Consider the following 25,243-nt stretch of genomic DNA (forward strand, 5'->3'; position numbering starts at 1 on the left):
GATCAAAGCAAATATGAGTCAAAAGAGACAGCATTTAGGTAAAATAATATTGACTAAATTTTTAAAATTTTTCTTTATGTAGTTTTGCTGGTGACTGGAGTACATTCAAACAAAGAAACGTCAAAGAAGATTAAAAGGCCCAAGTTCAGTAAGTAAAATCACAATTCCTTGCTGGCATAAGGCTCGTCTCTCCCATGGAAGGTTATTATACTTGCTTTAGATAATTTTTGTTTTGGTTTGGTTTTTGTCTCTATCTCAACTAATTTCTACTCAGACTGATTAGTGATAAGTCTTATCCCCTACCACATTCCAAAAAGTGTTTGAGATAGGAGCCCTGACTTTAGGGTAAAGGATATGTAGTTCCCTTGCACTAGAAAAACTCAAAATACACATACAGAGACCAGGCAACAGTATGTCTCTATGGCTAAGTGGAATAAGCTTAGCCCTGACACTGAAATGTTGTCTCAATTCCCCGTACCAGAGAACTTATTTTGGCTAATGCAAAGGTCTAGCAAACCTGCCCACCTTCCAACAGACCCTGGGATCAGAAGGCAAATCTCGCAAAAAAGCCCATGCAATTTCACACCCAATCAATGGAAGGAGAAAAAATAAATTTCACTTTTGAGTGGTGTATCAATTAAGATTAGATGACAGAAAATCTGGAATAAGGGCAAGGGTGGTGGCTCACACCTGTAATCTCAGCACTTTGAAAGGCTGAGATGGGCAGATCACTTGAAGTCAGGAGTTTGAGACCAGCCTGATCAACATGGCGTCTCTATTAAAAATTCAAAAATTAGCCAGGCCTGATGGCACATGCCTGTAATCCCAGCTGTTGGGGAGGCTGAGGCATAAGAATCACTTGAACCTGGGAGATGGAGGTTGCAGTGAGCCCAGATCATACCACTGAACTCCAGCCTGGACCAGAGTGAGACTGTGTCCAAAAAAAAAGAAGAAAATCTTGAATAATAGATGCTTACTTAAGACTGCAGTTTCTTTCTCTCTCGTGGTCTTGGCTTTTATGGAAGTTCCACAATCTCCAGGGACCCAGACTTCTGGCTTCTAATTCTGCCATTTCCAATGTGGCTCCCAATTCATTGCCCAAAATGGCTGCCCCAGCTCCATCCATCAGGTCCACATTCCAGTCAGTAGGAAGAGATGAAGAAAGGCACATAATAGTGATGCAGGATTTTTCTTCTCAGTCATTTTGCAAGCCAGGGACCCCCAGCCAGTGATGCTTCACCTGGGCCTTGCTCGGCCATGCTAGCATGCCCCAGCACACCTGTGTTACAGCTTAAACTCATGTTCAGCAGTTGCCAAGCGCTTGTACCATGCCCAAGAAGAATGAGAATAAGCTGGACATTGAAGGGTGAGGAGGGCTGAGAATTTTACTGAGTGAAGGAAGAGCTCTCAGCAGAGAGGGGAAGTGAGGGGTGGTTCTCCTACCCAAAGGCATGAAAGTCCCTAATGTGGCTGTGTCTGGGGACTTTTACGGACTCAGAATGGGGAGTATGTGCTGATTGGTTTGTGAGTATGCAAAAAAGGTTACAGCAAAGACACCACTCAAAGGTGGGCATGACAGTGTAGAAAACCAATTAGAAAAAGGGTAGGTATGGCCGGGCGCGGTGGCTCAAGCCTGTAATCCCAGCACTTTGGGAGGCCGAGACGGGCGGATCACGAGGTCAGGAGATCAAGACCATCCTGGCTAACCCGGTGAAACCCCGTCTCTACTAAAAAATACAAAAATCTAGCCGGGCGAGGTGGCGGGCGCCTGTAGTCCCAGCTACTCGGGAGGCTGAGGCAGGAGAATGGCGTGAACCCGGGAGGCGGAGCTTGCAGTGAGCTGAGATCCGGCCACTGCACTCCAGCCTGGGCGACAGAGCGAAACTCCGCCTCAAAAAAAAAAAAAAAAAAAAAAAAAAAAAGAAAAAGGGTAGGTATATGTAAAACACGTGAAGGGTGGGGATCCATCAGAGGAAAGCACACCAAACAGGAAGACGGGTTCTCAATCCAGTCTGAGGATTTAATTTGTAGCTTGGCTTTCAGGCTTTGAACTGTCTTTGCCTTGGAGGTGGGGTTTCACCAGGGACCCACCCCTATCTACCTAGGCGTTTGGCTGCCTCCTACCACTCTCAATAGCTCCCTTTAAAGCTACATCCAGAAAGTTCAATATAACCCCTCTCTTTAAGTACTATTGGCCAGCAGTAAGGGAGAGTGGGAAATGTCTTGTTTTTTGTTTTTGTTTTTTTTTGAGATGAAGTCTCACTCTGTCACCAGGCTGGAGTGCAGTGGTGCGATCTTAGCTCACTGCAACCTCCGCCTCCTGGGTTCCCGCCATTCTCCTGCCTCAGCCTCCTGAGTAGCTGGGACTATAGGCACCCGCCACCACGCTCGGCTAATTTTTTGTATTTTTAGTAGAGACAGGGTTTCACCGTGTTGGCCAGGATGGTCTCGATCTCTTGACCTCGTGATCCACCTGCCTTGGCCTCCCAAAGTGCTGGGATTACAGGCGTGAGCCACCACGCCCAGCCATGTCTTGATTTTAAACATCCATGTCCCTTGCTAAAAGTAATAAGGGGTATTATTACTAAGAAAAAAGAGAAGAATGGATATTGGGAAATAACTCACAGAAGACACAGATGGAAAACTCACACTCAAATATTGTAAGCACACTGGGATATCTGTATCCAAATCTGTAGGCCTGATGGAAGCTTAAGTTAAAGTGTGTTTATAAAGAACCATTAAAAAAGGCTTTATATACAGTCAATGTTCTGTGCTCTCCACAACTGAAACCTTCTTTATAGGCATTAAATTTAGGTACCTTGAAATCAGCCACATTAATCATTTGAAATAAAAGAAAGATTTGCTTCACACAGCCTCTTTTTTCTTCTGCTCTTTTAAACCTTCCATGTGAGATTTCCTGTTGAAATGAGACCAAAAGGGCAACCATCCACAGCCTCCTAGTCTGAAATACTAAAAAGGAATCAGTTGTTTATTTATTTCTGTCAGGACCAAGAGCCAAGAGGAACGGCCCTGGGGCAGATGTGTGTTCAAAACAATGATTAGGTTAATATGGAGACAAATGCACGCCCAAATATGAAGTCCTTTGGGCTGTTTCCAGTGTCTTCATTAACTCATATACAAAAATCATGAAAGGTTCCATGATTACCATGACAACAGTTTGCAGTCACTATGAAAGTCTGTGCTAAATGACCCAAGGGCAAACCTCTTTGAGAGATCTCAAATGGATTGAATTTCTGATATGCTAAATTCCAGCCTTATTCTCAAAATCTCCCTAGTGATGCAGCACATTGGAATCAATAAATGCATGAGGTCTTTTCTCTAATTAGAAACTCTGGCACAATTATTAAATAGGGAAAAAAAGATACAATGAAAGTAATTGGATATTCCCAAACCATGGAGATATCTGATTCTCGATCTCCAGAGTATTTCCAAATCATAGTCTATAGCTTGAGGCCAAAGTCTTTTTCTTTCTTTCTTTCTTTTTTATATTCAACATTGTCAGTCTGCTGCTGGGGGAGGTGACTGACAGCAAGGAAGGCACATTATTCATTCATTTGACAAGTATTTATTGGGTGCTGGCCAAGTACCAGGCACTGTGTTAGATACCCAGAAACAAAAGCAATCCAGAATCTACCTATGCCCTCACAGAGCTCACAATCTAAGATGGAAGAAAGACAAGTCAACAGGCAATGATAATGTCCATATACGTGCTAGGACAAGAGGAGCTAAAGGTACTCAGAGAGTTAGGAAAAGAATTTGTGTATCTGGGAGGGCTTCCTGGAGAAAATGACACACACTGATTCTAAAGGCCAAATAGGGATTGGCCAGGCAAAGACGAGGAGAAAAGAGTGCAATAAGCAGAAAGAACATGTCGTGCCCAAGTCCTGAAGAGTAGAAAAAGCTAAAAAGTAGTTCAACATACAGAAATAGAGAGTAGAAGGTGAATGTGTTGAGGAAAAAGATGGAAAGCAAACAGACACCAGATGGTGAAGAGCTTTGCTGCCATGTTCAGGGGATCTGGACCTCATCGAGAGGGCAGTGGGAAGTATCTTCATGTGGGTTATTTTGGTTGCAATTAGCAGAACTCCAAGGCCAATCTGCTTAAGCAAAAAGGGGTATTTGGGCAGGACGTGGGGTAGCTCACAGAACCCAAGGCAGGAAATGCAGCTGTAACTCCGTCGGGTTGGACTGCAGATGGAAAGGCCTCAGGAACCGGCACCCCTGACTCTTCTCTCTGTGCATCTCTCTCTTTCTCTCTCTCGCTCTCTCTCTCTCTCTCTCCAGATCATGTCTCTCAGTCCTGATCCCAAATTCCTGGGAGAGAGAATCTAATTGCATCAGGCAAGGTTGGCAGGGGTCCACCCCTATAAAAGGAGCATGGTCCTCAGAGAATAGTAAAGTGTTAAGGCAGGTTGTGTTAGGGAAATGAAACAACCCTGCCAACATTAACAACAACTCCTTTGTAGCACTATTTGAAGATATGAAGAGAGAAGAGAGAGAACACAACTTGTGAGTAAGCATTACAGATTTACATGCATATGCAGATAGTATGAAAGTGTGTACAAAGTCTGGACAGAATTTCACACAACTTTATATAGTAAGTTGGAAGACGACAATTACAATTTCTCTTGCCGTTCTGGAGGTAAGGGCTTACAGATCCTTACAGAAGGCCAGAGTCCTCGCATTGTAAAATCAAAAGGCTGGCTTCTTATGTCTTATGTCTTTAAGAAAACATTCTAAGAGGACAGGGTGGTCAAGGTGCAATGGCTTCTCTCCTCTTCACTAAACAAAAAAAGCTTGATCATCTAACCGTTAGCGTCGATACCTCAAAATGTATCTTACAGGATGCTATTGAAGAGTTTTAAACAGAAAGTGAAATGATAAAAGCAGGGCTTTAAACAAATCACTTTAGCTTTAATGTGAGATAGGACTAGGTCAGTGGTTCTCAATGTGTGACTCCTGGATCAGCAGCATCAGCATCATCCGGGACCTTTTGTCTCACCCGGCCCAGACATCCTGAGTCAAAAACTACAAGGGTGGGCCCAGCAGTTTGTGCTTTAACCACCTCTCCAGGTGATTCTGAGGCCTTGTAAAATGTGATAACCAGTGGACTAGAGAGAGAAGGGCTTCTTGCAGATATGAATGAGAAACCATTTAGGTAGGTTCCCTTTAGTGCCCTCTAACCTCTCTTTTAGAAGCCCTCAATTTTCACCAGTGTTTTTTCAAGACTCACAGTCTTCACGACCCGGAAGTTTTAAGTCAAATAACAGGGAGAAGGTAATTTGGTAGTGTTGGTCAGTGATTAATTTCCTGACCCCTCCTAGACAGGGGGCACTCTCCTAGACTCTTGAGGATCTAGTACCTGAGTGACACTAGTTGGCAGGGCCGCATTTGAAACCCAGGTCTGGGTGAGGTTCAAACCCTTATGTTTCCCCAGTGGCCTCCTCTTGAGCTGGGTGGGACTAAAGAATGAGGTGTCTGTTGCCTGGCAACGGATGAGGGTGTTGCTTAATCAAAGGCTGACTAAGTAGAAAGTAAAGTAGAAAACATATGGGGAAAATGGGAGAAGGAGAAGAGCATAACTGTCTTCCTTGGGCTTGGCTTGAAAACGCCTGCCATTCCAGTACATTTATTCTGCCTACTTATAGGGTTCCCACTGATTTTGGTAGTTACCTCTTTCTCTCCTCTCTACTTTCCCTTCTTTTTCACTTCTTTGTCTTCTCACCCCTTTTTCCTTCTTTGCATTTCTTTCGTCTGTCCATGGCCTCCAGTGCCCCTCACGGATGTTACTTAGCACCACTGGTGGGGGGCCCTCTGGACCAAGAAGGTAATATTTAAGAGCGTGTTGAAAATAATCTGGCAGGTCAGGTGCAGTGGCTCACACCTGTAATCCTAGCACTTTGGGAGGCGAAGGCGGGCGGATTGCCTGAGGTCATGAGTTCCAGACCATCCTGGCCAACATGGTGGAACCCCATCTCTACTGAAAATACAAAAATTAGCCGGGTGTGGTGGCAGGCACTTGTAATCCCAGCTACTTGGGAGGCTGAGGCAGATTGCTTGAATCCAGGAGGCGGAGGTTGCGGTGAGCCAAGACCACACCACTGCTCTCCAGCCTGGGTGACAGAGCAAGACTCTGTCTCAAAAAAAAAAAAAAAAAAAAAAAGGAAAGAAAAGAAAAGAAAGAAAAAAGAAAATAATCTGGCATGGGGGTCTTACGAAGAAGAAAAACAAAGATATAAAAAGCAATTGGATGGATTCTCACAGCTCTACTCCACAAACCCATAGGCCCATTCATTCTAAGCTAATATTTTGCTTTTATGTGCTCAGTTGTATTGGATACAATTTTATCCCACCATATTTGGCTTATCACATTATTTTCAAAATCAAATTAAGTCTGACTCCAAACTGCCAATTGTTGGGGTAGGGGGTGGAATTCAAATTCCTTAATTACAGGGCTTCCTCCCTTTCTGCTCCAGCAGAGAGAGCTTGTGCAGTCTAGAAGATTCAGGGTGGTCAGCTACTCAGCGTCCAAGTCCATGTTATCTTTGGAAAGTGGGCAACCCTACTGCTTCCTGGATGATGGGATATTGGCAGAGGTGGGGAAGCCCTGTACCTAAATGTCCACCCCAAGGTGCATCACACCAGGTGCTGCCCTGAGGTGGTGCTCCTCAAAGCAGCTGCTAGGGCAAGGGATGTTTCCTTTACTGGAACCTATTTGGCCACTCCCACCTTCCCAGTCACAGAAGATCATTGTGTCTCCATCAGTCTTTGGGCTGAACAAGCCCAATCCCCTGAAACAAGGGGAATTTGGAGAGTCTACTTTTCAAAGCCCAGAGAGAGTGCTGTCTTTGCGACCCACTGCCCTCTCTCCTGCAATCTTGAGATCCAGAGGTGGGAAAACATGAGCCTGTCTACCTTCTTAGAATAGTGAGATGGAAAAAATACAATGGGAAGAAACGTAAGTTAATGACTTAATAAATGAACGGGCTGTTTAATCCAAGGTAAAGTTTACCTTACTGCAGTAATGAGAGTTTTATCACTTTATTTTTAGAGGTGACATTTTCAAGGCTCTCATTTTCCCGATAAGTCTTAGAGTCATAGATCTAACCTTAGCCAGAGGCACCTCAGTAGTAGGTTTAGTCAGCATAAACCTACTCAAGCACTTTCTAACAAATTACCAAAATGTGGCTGCATTTTTCTTGATTGTTTAAGGCTACAAATAAAGATTGAAGGGCTTAGGTGTGTTCATAACACACTTCTCCTAAGGCAGTCATAGTACCTTACACATTTTAAGGATTAATTTCATTTATGTGTAGGTTACACATTCAAAAAAGGCCTACTCTTTAACTTATGAGTCTTTCAGTCCATACTGTAATAAACACATCATATATTTTCACATAAATTATGTCCACCAGACTCTAGAACAATTCCTGCCTGGCAGAGTGTCTGTGCTAGAGGGAGAAAAGCTTTTAAGTTGTAAAATCTCATCAATGGCTTTTCACACATAATGGAGCTGCAGAAGAGCCCCGGAAGCAATGGCCTTTGTCCAAAGTGGTGTTAGATGAGATTACATTATGCAGATGGGAGCCATTGATGATTCCATGCAATGTGTTACTGGCTGCCCATCCTGCAAAGTCTGTGACCTCAGAAAGCATCAATCTTGTATAAGGCAAAACAAAAGCATGCAAAGGAAAGCCCTGCTGGACCCAAACCCTATCCTCAACACACACTCAGAACTAGGTTAGATGCCTCCTGTATGCACTGCATTTCTCCATCAAGTACTGATGCTCCTTGACTTACAATGGGGTTGTACTTTGATAAGCCCATAGTAGGTCACAAATGCATGTAATACCCTGAAAAACCTTTCATAAAGTTGAAAAATCTTAAGTTAAATCATTGTAAATCAGGGACTGTCTCTATTTACCACATATTACTTTAAGAGCTTTTTTTATACAGTCTGTCTTCCCAGGAAGACCAAAAGTACCATGAAGATCCAATCAGTGTTCATTAGGTAATTGTTGGATGTATGGAGAAATGAACAATAACAACAAAAGCCACTATAAAATAAAGCAAAATGTGGCAAATTCTATAGGAGAATAACAAACGTGGAGTCTACAATAGGACTCCTGCTGGTCTTATGAAAGAATGTTCAAGATAAGACCTGAAAAATAAGTGAATTTTTACAGGCAGAGGTTGGGAAAGGGCTTTCTAGGTGGACTTAGCCCAGATACCATGGGAAGCAAGTAGAGGATGAGGTCAGGAGGCAGTGAATGGCATGGTGGGTTTAAGTGTTGGGGAGTCATGGAAATACATCTGGAAGGTGGATTAGGACCCACCAGGAAATGTCAATCTGAGAAGCCTTTTTTCTTTGTCATTCACTAGAGGGCGGGGACTCCTGAGAGTTTTCTAAGCAGGAAATTTATGTGACGAAGACAACAATCAGTGAGATAAACAAGATATTCTCCACAGGCAGTAGAGCTACATTCTGAAATATTTCCATTTACATTGGAGTCTGTTGAAATAGACTTAATTTGGGGTGAAATGTACAACATGTAATTCACATAGTTCTCTCCACTGAATTAATCTTAATTCCTTATAAGGCATGGAAAGATTTTTGCAATCAACCTTGAAAGAGTAGATGATTCCTGAACCTACTGCCTTGGGCATGAAGAGGTCATTGTTCTGGGACTTAGTTACTTAGTACATTGGACACTGATGAAGAGAAATACAGCTCCGTGGTTGTAAGATTTGGTATAGCATGCACACAGCTTCTTGGGTAGTTTTATGTGTAGCAACTTGTAAGTAATCCCCAGTGTTTGCTTGCTTCTTAGACACCTGGTGCTAACACTGGTGGGTTCTCCACAGATTGGTATGTGGGCCCTTTCTTAGACCATGAAAAAGGAAGAAGATTAACTTTCTAGCCCTTCTTCTGATATGTGGAGGAGAAAGAAGGCAGAGACTCTCTGTGTTACAAATTTTCAGTTGAGTAGACGCTACCGGCAATTCTCAGAAATAACGGGAAAACAATACAATGGAAAATTACACTAGAAGAATTACTTTGCAGGTATTTGGGGTAAATGCACAGATGCATGCATGTATTCACATAAACACACACACACACGCACACAAACAAACATATTTGTCAGATATATACTGCATTCACCCACTAGAGGTTGTCAGCAATCGTCAAGTTCAGAAAAGCCTGTAAGATTAGACTAGAGAAGCTGCAGTTTTACTTCTTCCCTTTAGTCATGCAAGTGGCAACCAGGTGGAACTGGCAAGGCTTTGGGTTTACAGGCCTGAGTTCAGGTCTTAGTTCTGCCGCTTGATATCTGAACAACTGTTCAATTGTTAATTGAACAAATTAACTTGCCTCTCTGAAAAATGAGGACTAACGCCTTTTAGGGTTTTGTAAGGACCAAGTGAAAGAACCTGTATTAGGGTCCTTCATAAACTAAAATATGTACTTTTAGAGACACAAACTTCTGCAGCTGCCCCAAAACTGTGTTGCCACAGGCCAGTTACCCTCTGTCATCCAATCACTCAATCCATCCATTTATTCTTTCAGCAGACATTCTCTTGAACGGCGGTGAACAAAACAGACAAAAGTCCCTGCCCTCATGAATTTTATATTCTAGTAGATGAATGAAGATGTTAACTGGAACCGGGACTTAAAAGATAGTAACATTCAAACAGATGAAAGGAAAAATGGTTTCAGATGTGAGAAATGATTCAAGCTAAGTGTGCAAGACAATATGCATTCAGAAAGTAGAGACTTTATTGCAAGTATTGGCAAGCCCAGACGTTCCGTGGAAGAAACTGTGGAAAGGCCTTAAGGATTTTGGAATTTTTCCTAATGGCAGCAAAAACCTAGTGTGGTTTTTGAGCAAAGATTCAATGTGATCAAAGACTGTTTAAGAAAAATAGATAAGAATGCTTTGCAAAAGAAGGTGCTACAAAGGAAGAATTAAAATGACCTAGATGTCAAGATCAAGGAGAACAATGCATCCATCTTCAGATTAATGATATTTTTATTTCATTAAACTAAGGACTTTCTGCATAATTCTCTTAAAAACAGGATTTCACTCTAGTTGAATATCACAGTCCAATAAAATTAAGTTTAATATTAAAAGTTTTCATGCATAAGTGCTTTTTTATGTTATAATTCTTCTTCATTAAAAAATAAAAATAATAATTTTTCCTTATTAACAGGCATGAGGCAAGCTTACGATGATTGCTTGTTGATAAGGAAACTTGTTTTCCAGAAGCAATGTGGCTTGCCTGAGATCACTGAAAAGATGAGTGGCAAAATAAGGAATCTACAGTTTGATGTGGCCTACTACATAGTTGGCTTATTGTACGTGACATCATCTAATAATCACTGTTATTAGCCAACCAACAGCAGAAATATTTGCAGTTATTGCTCTCAGATTCTAATTTTGTACTAAAAATTAACTCAGATAGCACCAGTTTTTTGTTCTGAGATGAGACCTTTTGCCCAGGAACTCTTGTGAGATCACTACAGCAGACGCATAAACCTCGGTGACCTAAAGGTAATCCTACAATTCGATCTGATTTGCAAGTGGTTCTCTTTTCCCTGTGGCTAGTTCCAAGGGCCTTAGGGAAGGAACCCTTGGCAGATACTGAGATGCTCTAATGTGATTTCTGATAAGAAAGTGAGCGTGTCTATGAGAAGGCAAGATTATCTTAAGTAATCATATGAGAGAGTGGGTGGGGGCACAAAGGGAGAAGCAGAGCAGGTGGCCAAGCAACAGGTTTCTGTGCAAAGGTTCCACTGAAGAGGTCTGGGCTCCCCACAGCTCTCTGTGACTTTGGTGTAGACTTTCCCTCATGGACGCCAGCAACTGTCCAGTCAGGAAGGAATAGAAGAGGCTTCTGTCTTGCTTTCTTCAAGTGTTCTAGAATAAGTTCTTTTTAGAATCTACAAATAATTTTTCACCTGAGGTTAGCTGTGGGGACACAGCATTCCCCTCTGACTGTTCTGGCATTTGCCAAATGTCTTCCTGCTCCCTTTAGACCTAAGAATGATACTTCCCGAGCTGCCTTAATTTAAACGTGTCTTCTTAAGAAAATCTGATTTTCTGCACTTCTAGGATCAAACTCAGAGAAGGGGGAAGGGAGATATGAATAAACCTTAACAACCAAAGAAAGAGGAAGAAAGGAAAACCTAAGCGGCAAGCGCTGAATAGTTCAAAGACGTTCAGAGGAAAGGCCAAGATTCGTTTCATTCAGGCCTTCATTGGAGAGGTGGAAGATTCTTTGACTGTTACAAGAAAACAGACTACCTCACAAATAACTGGGAAAATAGTGAAGAAACAAACCATAGTTTCCATATACTTAAAGAAGAGCTGCCAGAAAGATGCAAATGCCTGCTTTTTCCTGGCTGAACATAGACATTACACTTTTTAATAATTTTGGCAATCACTCTGCAAAATTTAACTAGTTCACTCTCTCCAGCTTAATTTTCTGTATAAATTTAACAAATTTTTTACCTTTAGCCACACTTTGCCATTGCTCCTTGTTTTTTCTTTTTTTTTTTTCTTTTTTTTTTTTTTTTTTGAGACGGAGTCTTGCTCTGTCGCCCAGGCTGGAGTGCAGTGGCGGGATCTCGGCTCACTGCAAGCTCCACCTCCCGGGTTTACGCCATTCTCCTGCCTCAGCCTCCCGAGTAGCTGGGACTACAGGCGCCCGCTACCTCGCCCGGCTAGTTTTTTTGTATTTTTTTAGTAGAGACGGGGTTTCACCGTGTTAGCCAGGATGGTCTCGATCTCCTGACCTCGTGATCCGCCCATCTCGGCCTCCCAAAGTGCTGGGATTACAGACTTGAGCCACCGCGCCCGGCCTGCTCCTTGTTTTTTCAAAGTGCATGAACACATGTGCCTGATTTCATTTTTTCCCCCTGTGGGACAAATTAGTGAGTGAATTCACCAATTTTGCTAATCTGGTTAGGTGCAGATAAAGCACATCTTATTTAAGGTACTTCCCTGAGCTTTGTAGAGGGGAAAACAAAAAGACAAACTAAACAAGCAAACAAAAAACAAATGCCCCCTTAAAGAAAGGAGGGAAAATCGATTAGCGGGAAGTAAAATGTGACATTTTCCCTTGTCTTTTAAATCAATTATTTCATGGAAAATCCTACTGCATGTAACATGTGCACCCTGAAGTCTTTCAACAGGTTTGATCATTGTCTAATACTCGTGAAATAAGCTTCCAGATAGAGACTGGTTTACACAACCCCAAAATATTTAGTTGGTCTGACGGGAGATTCAAAATCTGAGAGTGCCAGAGTCACATCAAAATTTAATCTCAACGCACACAGCTTGTCACCTCCTATTTCAAAGAACTAAGAACAAAGAAGAAATCTTTCATTTTCTTTACCTCTAAGGGAGGAGATACATTTGGGAGTGAGGACATGATCTGGGGAAAAGAGGAGAGTTGAACACACAGTTACATCCAGGAATCGAACAATTCACTAATTTGAAAACAGACCACACTGGCATCTTCATCCCAAAATTTGCCTTTAAAAAATACTCTGAGACTCAAAATAGTAAATGCAGCCTTGAGTATCAGAGTTTAAAAGAATGAAAGGTAAGAAGAAAATAGCCGGTGAGGAGGCAACCTTTGATGGGGAGAATGAAACCACAAAACTGTTTTAAGCACAGTGCTCTACTTCTTAATGTAAACCACAAATTGCTTAAGCCTGTGATCAAACTCAACCCCTTGGTTCCCAGGAGAAGTTCCCTGTTGGCCCAGCCCTGAGTAGCAAAGATTGGCTGGGATGGGTATTTAAGAAAAGAGCAGAAAACTTCAGTTCTCTCTCCAGCCTGGATGAAATACGGTTCTCCTCATTCAGGTACACAAGGGTTAAAAAAGAACATGCTTTTTGGATACAGCTGGAAGCCATTAGCAACTCTGAGACCATCTCAGGAACCCAGTTAGAGGGTGGGTGGCCTGGCAGAGCTCCTGGATCCAAGAGTCTATGGATTACAGACTCTTAGGATTGGGAGGGGTTTTATTCGACTTCTCACCCAATGTAGAAATCCTCTCTATAACTATTCAGTCTCCACTTGCATACTTCTACCAACACCCCACTCACTGCTTCCTGAGGCAGCTCATTCCTTCATGGACAATTTCAGTTCCTAGAAAGTTCTTCTTGGCAAAATTTGCCTCTATAGAAACTCTGTTCTTTAAGTTCTAGCTCACCCTCTGGCATCACAGCACACAACAATCCTACTTGTGAAGATAACTATCAGTTGCCTCCAATTCTTGCTTCCTCATGTTCAAATGACCATTTCTACAAACAATCCCTTTCATTTGGTAGTTTCCAGACCATTCCCAAGCATGCTGCCTCTTTGTACTGTGCTCAAGTTTTAAAGTCCCTTCTGAAGAATGGGGGCCAGAACTGAATACATTCCCAGATCAAAAGGCACCAGTAAAGTGTTCTCTAGGGGACCTTTTCCTTCAGGAGTTATTGAGGAAAAATCTTTGCAGGGAATATGCAGTCCTACCCCTTCTTGGATACAGTCAATAGAGCATCTACTCCACCTCATCCCCAGACAACCTTTCAGCTTCAGACTTGCCTACTGGATAGCGCAAGGCTGGCAGTAGCAATAGCATAGCCAAAACAGAGGGAGGAAAGAATGAATGAGCTTCCCCTGGATGCTCAGCTGGGGAGTTCCCAGCTTTCCACCAGGCAGATAAGAAAAGATCTCTCCCATTATGATTTCAGATCTAAGCCTAGAGGAACCTCTAGGATCAAGACAAAATATCATGTTTTTGACGTATCTTCCCTGTCCAAAAGTCTTTCATTGCCTCCCACATCCTACACAGAACACGAGCATGCAAGCCTTCTTAATTTGGTTCATTCCTACCAATCTACCATCCACCCACCAGGCCCCATAATGGAGCTCCCACCCAGAAAGCCAACTTTGTCCAGGTCATTCCTAACTCTGATGCTCCCGCTGTATGCCCTTCCTGGAATACTTTTCCTTCCTTCTGTAAGGTTGGATGAGAGTTTTTTCTGGGTTAGCTACAGAGCATCTGAAAAACCAGTACTCTCCTGCCTTGACTCAAGATAACATTTCTGGCCACTGGAGGTGGGTAGTCTTTTCTCAGAGATCTCTGCTTTGTTAATTGATTATTTCAATAAGCACAGGAATCAGCCTTTTGCTTTTGTTCTCAGCAGGTTAAAGGCAATGAATGGTCATTGTGGTTCTTTTGGTCTGGGAAACGTCCTAATCACATCTTTGCTTTCACTACAGGGAGGGGATGTAGAGTCAGCCCAGGCTCTGGCTTTTAGAGATTAAGTAAGTCAATAGTTAAGACCTAACAGAGTCACCCCATAGATAAACTAATAGGACAAGCTGTAATTTTGACCTCATTTTGTATTCCCAGCTGTGCCTCAGATCAACTGCGATGTCAAAGCCGGAAAGATCATCAATCCTGAGTTCATTGTGAAATGTCCAGCAGGATGCCAAGACCCCAAATTCCATGTTTATGGCACTGACGTGTATGCATCCTACTCCAGTGTGTGTGGTGCTGCTGTCCACAGGTGAGTGGCTCTGAGCTACTTAATAACTAACTAGGAATTAAGGTGTTGGGAGGGAGCCCTCATGCAAGGTTGCCATATTTAGGAAGCAAAAATATACAAATTTTTTTTAGCTCAAAATCTTCATTTAATCTTCATTTAAAGAGTATTTTTACTGGATATAGAAATCTAGCCAACAGTTATTTTTTCTTCTTTCATTTAGTACTGTATTATGCTTCATTGTCTCCTTGCATAGTTTCAGATGACAAGTCTGTATTCATTTTTTTATCTTTGTTCCTCTATACATAATGTGTCATTTTCCTTTGGTTACTTTTAAGATTTTCTCTTTATCATTTGTTCTGGAAAATGTGGTTATAGTGTGCTCTTGTGGAGTTTTCTTTGTTATCCTGATTGAGAGTCATAGAGCTTATATATTTCATCAAATTTGGGGATTTTAAGCAATTGTCTCCAAATATTCTTGTTTGCCCTTGCCCCAGCCTCTCCTTGTGAAACTTTATGTCACAGTACTTCAAATTATCCCACAGGTCACTGAGACATTGCCCTTTTTTTAAACTTTTATTTTAGATTCCAGGTGTACATGTGCAGGTTTGTTACAAAGGCATATTACATTATGCTGGGATTCGGAGTACAACTGAACCCATCACCCAGGAAGTGAGCATAGTACCAAATAGGTGGCTTTTCAGGCTTTGCCTCCCTCCCTCCCCCTTCTTGTATTCCCCAGTGTCTGTTATTTCCATCTTTTCATCCATGAGTACCCCATGCTTAGTTCCCACTTATAAGTGAGAACATGCAATATTTGGTGTCCTGTCTCTGCATTAGTTCACTTAGGATAATGGCCTCCAGCTGCATTCATGTTGCTGCAAAGGACATAATTTTGTTCTTTTTCACGGCTGCATAGTATTCCATGGTGTATATGTACCACATTTTCTTTATCCAATCCACCACTGATAGGCACCTCAGTTCGTTCCATGTCTTTGCTATTGTGAATAGTGCTGCAATGAACATACTGTTGCGTGTGTCTTTTTGGTAGAAAGATTTATTTTCCTTTTGGTATATACCTAGCAATGGGTATATATAGTCAGCAATGGGATTGCTGGGTCAAATGGTTGTTCATTAGTTCTTTGAGAAATCTCCAAACTGCTCTCCACATTGGCTGAACTAATTTACATTCCCACCAACAATGTATAAGCATTCCCTTTTCTCTGCAGCCCACCAATATCTATTATTTCTTGGCTTTTTAACAAAAGCCATTCTGACCGGTGTAAGATGGTATCTCATTGTAGTTTTGATTTGCATTTCTCTGATGATTAGTGATGATGAGTATTTTTTAATATGTTTGTTGGCTGCTTGTATGTTTTCTTTTGAGAAGTGCCTGTTCGTGTCCTTTGCCCACTTTTTAATGTGGTTGTTTTTAGCTTGTTCGATTGCTTAAGTCCCTTATAGATTCTGGATATTAGACCTTTGTTGGATGCATAGTTTGCAAATATTTTCTCTCTTTCTATAGGTTTTCTGTTTACCCCACTGATAAGTTCTTTTGCTGTGCAGAGTTCTTTAGTTTAATTAGATCCCGCTCATCAATTTTTGTTTTTGTTGCAATTGCTTTTGAGGACTTAGGCACAAATTCTTTGTCAAGACCAATGTTGAGAAGGGTATTTCCTAGGTTTTCTTCCAGGATTTTTATAGTTTGAAGTATTATATGTAAGTCTTTAATCCATCTTGAGTTAATTTTTGCATATGGTGATAGGGAGGGGTCCAGTCTCATTCTTTTGCATATGGACAGCCAGTTATCCCCAACACCATTTATTGACTAGGGAATCCTTTCCCTATTGCTTATTTGTGTCAACTTTGAGGACAGATAGTTGCAGGTGTATGGCTTTATTCCTGAGTTGTCTATTCTTTTCCGTTGTCTATGTGTCTGGTTTTTGTACTGATACCACATTGTTTTGGTTGCTGTAGCCTTGTAGTATTAAATCTGATAATGGGATACCTCCAGCTTTTTTCTTTTTGCTTAGAATTGTTTTGGCTCTTCAGGCTATTTTTGGGTTCCATATGAATTTTAGAATAGTTTTTTCTAATTCTGTGAAAAAGTACATTGGTAGTTTGATAAAAGTAGTGTTGAATCTGTACATTGCTTTGGGCAGTATAGTCATTTTAGTAATATTGATTCTTCCACTCTATGAGCATGGGATATTTTTCCATTTGTTCATTTCATCTCTGACTTCTTCCGGGAGCATTTCATAGTTCTCCTTGTAGAGATCGTTCACTTTCCTTAGTTATATGTATTCCTAAGCATTTTCTTCTTCTTGTGGCTACTGTAAATGGGACTGGGTTCTGATTTGGCTCTCAGCTTGAACATTATTGTATACAGAAATGCTACTGATTTTTGTACATTGGTTTTGTATCCTGAAACTTTACTGAAATCATTTATCAGCTTAAGGAGCCTTTTGGTGGAGTCTTCAGGGTTTTCTAGGTATAGAGTCATATCGTCAGTGAAGAGAGATAGTTTGACTTCTTGTTTTCCTATTTAAATGCCTTTTATTTATTTCTCTTGCCTGGTTGCTTTGGCTAGGACTTCTAGTACTATCTGAAATAGGAGTGGTGAGGGTGAGCATCCTTGTCTTGTTCCAGTTCTCCAAGGGAGTGCTTCCAGCTTTTGCCCATTCAATATGATGTTGGATGTGGATTTGTCATAGATGGCTCTTATAATTTTGAGGTTACATTCCTATAATGCCCAGCCAGTTGGGAGTTTTTATCATGAAAGGATGTTGGATCTTATCAAAAGCTTTTTCTGTGTCTATTGAGATGATCATATGGTTTTTGTTTTTAACTCTGTTTATATGGTAAATCATTTTTATTGATTTGCATATGTTGAACCAACCTTCCATCCCAGGAATAAAGCCTACTTGGTTGCAGTGAATTAGCTTTTTGATGTGCTGCTGGATTTGGTTTGCTAGTATTCTGTTGAGGATTTTTTGCATCTATGTTCTTCAGAGATATTGGTCTGTAGTTTTATTTTTTTCACATGTCTCAACTGGGTTTTGGTATCAGGATGATGTTGGCTTCTTAAAATGAGTTAGGGAGGATTTCTTACTCCTTGATATTTTGGAACAGTTTCAGTAGCATTGGTACCAGCTCTTTGTACTTCTGGTAGCATTTGGCTGTGAATCTATCTGGTCCAGGGCTTTTTCTGGATACTAGGTTTTTTATTAATTCAATTTCAGAACTTGTTAGTGGGCTGTTCAGGGTTTCAATTTCTTCCTAGTTCTGCTCTAATTTTAGTTATTTCTTTTCTCCCAGGTTAGTGTGTTCTTATTTTTCTATTTCCTCTAAGATGTGATATTAGATTTTTTGTTGTTGTTTTTTTTGTTTTTTTGTTTTTGAGATGGAGTCTCGCTGTGTCGCCCAGGCTGGAGTGCAGTGGCACGATCTCGGCTCACTGCAAGCTCCGCCTCCTGGGTTCACGCCACTCTCCTGCCTCAGCCTCCCGAGTAGCTGGGACTACAGGCGCCCGCCACCACACCCAGCTAATTTTTTTTTGTATTTTTAGTAGAGACGGGGTTTCACCATGTTCGCCAGGATGGTCTCAATCTCCTGACCTCGTGATCCGCCCGCCTCGGCCTCCCAAAGTGCTGGGATTACAGGTGTGAGCCACCTCGCCTGGCCAATATTAGATTGTTAATATAAGGTATTTAGAGTTTCTTGATGTAGGCCTTTTGTACTATAAATTTTCCACTCAACAATGTTTTCACTGCATCCCAGAAGTTTTGGTATGTATGTCTATATTTTCATTAATTTCAGTAATATTTTTATTTCTGCTTTAATTTTATTGTTTGCCCAAAAGTCATTCAGGAGTAGGTTGTTTAATTTCCATGTAGTTGTGTGGCTTTGAGAGATCTTCTTGGTATTGATTTTATTTTTATTGCACTGTGTTCCAAGAGTATGATTGGTATAATTTCAAATTTTTTTAATTTATTGAGACTTGCTTTATAGCTAAACATGTGGTCAATCATAGAGTATATTACACGTGCAGATGAGAAGAATGTATATCTGTAGTTGTTGGGTGGAGTATTCTGTAAATGTCTATTAGAGCCAATTGATCAAGTGTTGAGTTTAAGTCCAGAATTTCTTTGTCAGTTTTCTGCCTCAATGATCTAACTCTGCCAGTGGGGTGTTGAAGTCCCCTACTATTATTGTGTGGCTGTCTAAGTCTTTCCATGGGTCTAGAAGTACTTGTTTTATGAATCTGGGTGCTCCAATGTTGGGTGTGTATATATTTAGGATAGTTTTCTTGTTGAATTGAACTCTCTATCATTATGTAATACCCTTCTTTGTCTGTTTACTGTTGTTGGTTTAACATTTGATATAAGAATAGTGACCTCTGTAGATCTTTCTTCATCCTTTTACTTTGAGCCTCTGGGTGTTATGATGTGTGAGATGGTCTCTTGAAGACAGCAGATGGTGGGATCTTGTTTCTTAATCCAACTTGCCACACTGTGCCTTTTAAGTGGGGCACTTAGACCATTTACATTCAAGGTTAATATTGATATATGAGGTTTTGACTGGTCATAATGTTGTCAGCTGGTTGTTTTGTAGACTTGATTGTGTAGTTGCTTTATAGGGTCTCTGGGCTATGAACTTATGTGTGTTTTTGTGGCAGCCGGTATCATTCTTTCATTTCCATGTTTAGAACTCCCTTAAGGACCTCTTGCAAGGCTTGTCTAGTGGCAATGAATTCCCTTAGCATTTGCTTATCTGAAAAGTGTTTTATTTCTCCTTTGCTTATGAAGCTTAGTTTGGCAGAATATGAAATTTTTTATTGGAATTTATTTTCTTTAAGGATGCTGAGAATAGGCTCCCAATCTCTTCTGGCTTGTAAACCTTGTGCTGAGAAGTCCACTTTTAGCCTGATGGGGCTCCCTTTGTCGGTGATCTGACCCTTTGATTACCTTTAAGACTTTTTTTGGTTCCAAGATGGCCAAATAGGAACAGCTCCAGTCTACAGCTCCCAGCGTGAGCAATGCAGAAGATGGGTGATTTCTGCATTTCCAACTGAGGTACAAGATTCATCTCACTGGGGCTTGTTGGACAGTGGGTGGACAGTGAGTGCAGCTCACCAAGAGTGAGCCAAAGCAGGGTGAGGCATTGCCTCACCTGGGAAGCATAAGGGTCAGGGAATTCCCTTTCCTAGCCAAGAGAAACTGTGACAGAGGGCAGCTGGAAAATGGGGTCACTCCCACTCTAATATTGCACTTTTCCAATGGTCTTAGCAAATGGCACACCAGGAGATTATATCCCATGCCTGGCTCAGAAGGTCCCATCCCCACGGAGCCTTGCTCATTGCTAGCACAACAATCTGAGATTGAACTGCAAGGTGGCAGCGAGGCTGGGGGAGGGGCACCCGCCATTGCTGAGGCTTGAGTAGGTAAACAAAGCGGCCAGGAAGCTCAAACTGGGTGGAGCCCAACGCAGCTCAAGGAGGCCTGCCTAACTCTGTAGACTCCACCTCTGGGGGCAGGGGATAGCCTAATGAAAGGCAGCAGAAACCTCTGCAGACTTAAATGTCCCTGTCTGACAGCTTTGAAGAGAGTAGTGGTTCTCCCAGCACGGAGTTTTAGATCTGAGAACAGACAGACTGCCTCCTCAAATGGGTCCCTGACCCCCAAGTAGCCTAACTGGGAGGCACCCCCCAGTAGGGGGAGACTGACACCTCACATGGCCAGGTACCCCTCTGAGACAAAGCTTCCGAGGAACGATCAGGCAGCAACATTTGCCATTCAGCAATATTTGCTGTTCTGCAGCCTCCACTGCTGATATCCAGGCAAACAGGGTCTGGAGTGGACCTCCAGCAAACTCCAACAGACCTGCAGCTGAGAGTCCTGACTGTTAGGAGGAAAACTAACAAACAGAAAGGACATCCACACCAAAACCCCATCTGTACATCACCATCATCAAAGACCAAAGGTAGATAAAACCACAAAGATGGAGGAAAAACAGAGCAGAAAAGCTGAAAATTCTAAAAGTCAGAGCGCCTCTCCCTCTCCAAAGGAATGCAGCTCCTCACCAGCAATGGAACAAAGCTGGATGGAGAATAACTTTGATGAATTGAAAGAAGAAGGCTTCAGATGATCAAACTTCTCCGAGCTAAAAGAGGAAGTTCAAACCCATCACAAAGAAGCTAAACACTTTGAAAAAAGATTAGACAAATGGCTAACTAGAATAACCAGTGTAGAGAAGTCCTTAAATGACCTGATGGAGCTGAAAACCATGGCACGAGAACTATGTGACAAAAGCACAAACTTCAGTAGCTGATTCGATCAACTGGAAGAAAGGTTACGAATGAAATGAAGCGAGAAGAGAAGTTTAGAGAAAAAAGAGTAAAAAGAAATGAACAAAGCCTCCAAGAAATATGGGACTATGTGAAAAGACCAAATCTATGTCTGATTGGTGTACCTGAAAGTGATGGGGAGAATGGAAACAAGTTGGAAAACACTCTGCAGGATATTATCCAGGAGAACTTCCCCAACCTAGCAAGGCAGGCCACATTCAAATTCATGAAATACAGAGAACTCCACAAAGATACTCCTCGAGAAGAACAACTCCAAGACACATAATTGTCAGATTCACCAAAGTTGAAATGAAGGAAAAAATGTTAAGGGCAGGCAGAGAGAAAGGTCGGATTACCCATAAGGGAAGCCCATCAGACTAACAATGGATCTCTTGATAGAAACTCTACAAGCCAGAAGAGAATGGGGGCCAATATCCAACATTTTTAAGAAAAGAATTTTCAACCCAGAATTTCATATCCTGACAAACTAAGCATCGTAAGTGAAGGAGAAATAAAATCCTTTATAGACAAGCAAATGCTGAGAGATTTTGTCACCACCAGGCCTGCCATACAATAGCTCCTGAAGGAAGCACTGAACGTGAAAAGGAACAATGGGTACCAGCCATTGCAAAAACATGCCAAATTGTAAAGATCATCAATGCTAGGAAGAAACTGCATCGACTAATGAGCAAACTAACCAGCTAACATCATAATATCAGGATCAAATTCACACATAACAGTATTAACCTTAAATGTAAATGGGCTAAATGCTCCAATTAAGAGACACAGACTGGCAAATTGGATAAAGAGTCAAGACCCATCAGTGTGCTGTATTCAGGAGACCTATCTCACGTGCAGAGACACACATAGGCTCAAAATAAAGGGATGGAGGAAGATCTACCAAGCAAGTGGACACCAAAAATAAGCAGGAGTTGCAATCCTAGTTTCTGATAAAACAGACTTTAAACCATCAAAGATCAAAAGAGACAAAGAAGGCCATGACATAATGGTAAAGGGATCAATTAAACAAGAAGAGCTAACGATCCTAAATATATATGCACCTAATACAGGAGCACCCAGATTCATAAAGCAAGTCCTTAGAGACCTACAAAGAGACTTAGACTCCCACACAATAATAATGGGAGACGTTAACACCCCACTGTCAACATTAGACAGATCAATGAGACAGAAAGTTAACAAGGATATCCAGGTATTAAACTTAGTTCTGCACCAAGCGGACCTAATAGACATCTACAGAACTCTCTACCCCAAATCAACAGAATATACATTCTTCTCAGCACCACATCGCACTTATTCCAAAACTGACCACATAGTTGGAAGTAAAGCACTCCTCAGCAAATGTAAAAGAACAGAAATTATAACAAACTGTCTCTCAGACCACAGTGCAATCAAACTAGAACTCAGAATTAAGAAACTCACTCCAAACCGCTCAACTACATGGAAACTGAACAACCTGCTCCTGAATGACTACTGGGTACATAACAAAATTAAGGCAGAAATACAGACATTCTTTGAAACCAATGAGAACAAAGACATGACATACCAGAATCTCTGGGACACATTTAAAGCAGTGGTAGAGGGAAATTTATAGCACTAAATGCCCACAAGAGAAACCAGAAAGATCTAAAATTGACACCCTGACATCACAATTAAAAGAGCTAGAGAAGCAAGAGCAAACACTTTCAAAAACTAGCAGAAGGCAAGAAATAACTAAGATCAGAGCAGAACTGAAGGAGATAGAGACACAAAAAAACCTTGAAAACATCAATGAATCCAGGAGCTGGTTTTTTGAAAAGATCAACAAAATTGATAGATTGCTAGCAAGACAAATAAGAAGAAAAGAGAGAAGAATCAAATCGATGCAATAAAAAATGATAAAGGAGATATCACCACCAATCCCACAGAAATACAAACTACCATCACAGAATACTATAAACACCTCTACGCAAATAAACTAGAAAACCTAGAACAAATGGATAAATTCCTGGACACATACACCTTCTCAAGACTACACCAGAAAGAAGTTGAATCCCTGAATAGACCAGTAACAGGCTCTGAAATTGAGGCAATAATTAATAGCATACCAACCAAAAAAAGTCCAGCACCAGATGGATTCACAGGCGAATTCTACCAGAGATACAAGGAGGAGCTGGTACCATTCCTCTGAAATTATTCCAATCAATAGAAAAAGAGGGAATCCTCCCTAACTCATTTTATGAGGCCAACATCATCCTGATACCAAAGCCTGGCAGAGACACACACACACAAAAAGAATTTTAGACCAATATCCCTGATGAACATCAATGCAAAAATCCTTAATAAAATACTGGCAAACTGAATCCAGCAGCACATCAAAAAGCTAATCCAACATGATCAAGTGGGCTTGATCCCTGGGATGCAAGCCTGGTTCAACATACACAAATCAACAAATGTAATCCAGCATATAAACAGAACCAAAGACAAAAACCACATGATTATCTCAATAGATGCAGAAAAGGCCTTTGACAAAATTCAACAGCCCTTCATGCTAAAAACTCTCAATAAATTATGTATTGATGGGACATATCTCAAAATAATAAGACCTATTTATGACAAACCCACAGCCAATATCATACTGAATGGGCTAAAACTGGAAGCATTCCCTTTGAAAACTGGCACAAGACAGGGATGCCCTCTCTCACCACTCCTATTCAACATAGTGTTGGAAGTTCTGGTCAGGGCAATCAGGCAGGAGAAAGAAATAAAGGGTATTCAATTAGGAAAAGAGGAAGTCAAATTGTCCCTGTTTGCAGATGACATTATTGCATATTTAGAAAATCCTGTTGTCTCAGCCCCAAATCTCCTTAAGCTAATAAGCAACTTCAGCAAAGTCTCAGGATACAAAATCAATGTGCAAAAATCACAAGCATGCTTATACACCAATAACAGACAAACAGAGAATCAAATCATGAGTGAACTCCCATTCACAACTGCTTCAAAGAGAATAAAATACCTAGGAATCCAACTTACAAGGGATGTGAAGGACCTCTTCAAGAAGAACTACAAACTACTGCTCAATGAAATAAAAGAGGACACAAATGGAAGAACATTCCATGCTTATGGATAGGAAGAATCAATATCATGAAAATGGCCATACTGCCCAAGGTAATTTATAGATTCAATGCCATCCCCATCAAGCTACCAATGACTTTCTTCACAGAATTGGAAAAAACTACTTTAAAGTTCATATGGAACCCAAAAAGAGCCCACATTGCCAAGTCAATCCTAAGCCAAAAGAACAAAGCTGGAGGCATCACGTGACCTGACTTCAACCTATGCTACAAGGCTACAGTAACCAAAACAGCATGGTACTGGTACCAAAACAGAGATATAGACCAATGGAACAGAACAGAGCCCTCAGAAATAATACCACACATCTACAACCATCTGATCTTTGACAAAAACAAGAAATGGGGAAAGGATTCCTGTTTAATAAATGGTACTGGGAAAACTGGCTAGCCATATATAGAAAGCTGAAACTGGATCCCTTTCTTACACCTTACACAAAAATGAATTCAAGATGGATTAAAGACTTAAATATTAGACCTAAAGCCATAAAAACCCTAGAAGAAAACCTAGGCAATACCATTCAGGACATAGGCATGGGCAAGGACTTCATGTCTAAAACACCAAAAGCAATGGCAACAAAAGCCAAAATTGACAAATGGGATCTAATTAAACTAAAGAGCTTCTGCACAGCAAAAGAAACTACCATCAGAGTGAACAGGCAACCTACAGAATGAGAGAAAATTCTTGCAATATACTCATCGGACAAAGGGCTAATATCCAGAACCTACAAAGAACTCAAACAAATTTACAAGAAAAAAAACAACCCCATCAAAAGTGGGCGAAGGATATGAACAGATACTTCTCAAAAGAACACATTTATGCAGCCAACAGACACATGAAAAAATGCTCATCACTGGCCATCAGAGAAATGCAAATCAAAACCACAATGAGATACCATCTCACACCAGTTAGAATGGCGATCATTAAAAAGTCAGGAAACAAGTGCTGGAGAGGATGTGGAGAAATAGAAACACTTTTACACTGTTGGTGGGACTGTAAACTAGTTCAACTATTGTGGAAGACAGTGTGGCGATTCCTCAAGGATCTAGAAGTAGAAATACCATTTGACCCAGCCATCCCATTACTGGGTATATACCCAAAGGATTATAAACCATGCTGCTATAAAGACACATGTACATGTATGTTTACTGCAGCACTATTCACAGCAGCAAAGACTTGGAACCAACCCAAATGTCCAT

General features: G+C 41.2%; 1 protein-coding gene across 3 annotated transcripts in view; it reads left to right on the forward strand.

Moving 5' to 3' along the window:
- Positions 1 to 25,243, forward strand: part of VIT (vitrin) — a 127,651-nt gene that overhangs the window by 35,257 nt on the left and 67,151 nt on the right. For all 3 annotated transcript variants that reach the window (XM_038006790.2, XM_038006791.2, XM_038006792.2), the window contains exons 3-4: positions 83 to 148; positions 14,437 to 14,593. In XM_038006790.2, coding sequence (XP_037862718.2) covers positions 83 to 148; positions 14,437 to 14,593 — 223 coding nt within the window. The remainder of the gene's footprint in view (positions 1 to 82; positions 149 to 14,436; positions 14,594 to 25,243) is intronic.

This window comes from Chlorocebus sabaeus, chromosome 14, assembly GCF_047675955.1.
Source record: "Chlorocebus sabaeus isolate Y175 chromosome 14, mChlSab1.0.hap1, whole genome shotgun sequence".
Taxonomy (NCBI): Eukaryota; Metazoa; Chordata; class Mammalia; order Primates; family Cercopithecidae; genus Chlorocebus; species Chlorocebus sabaeus.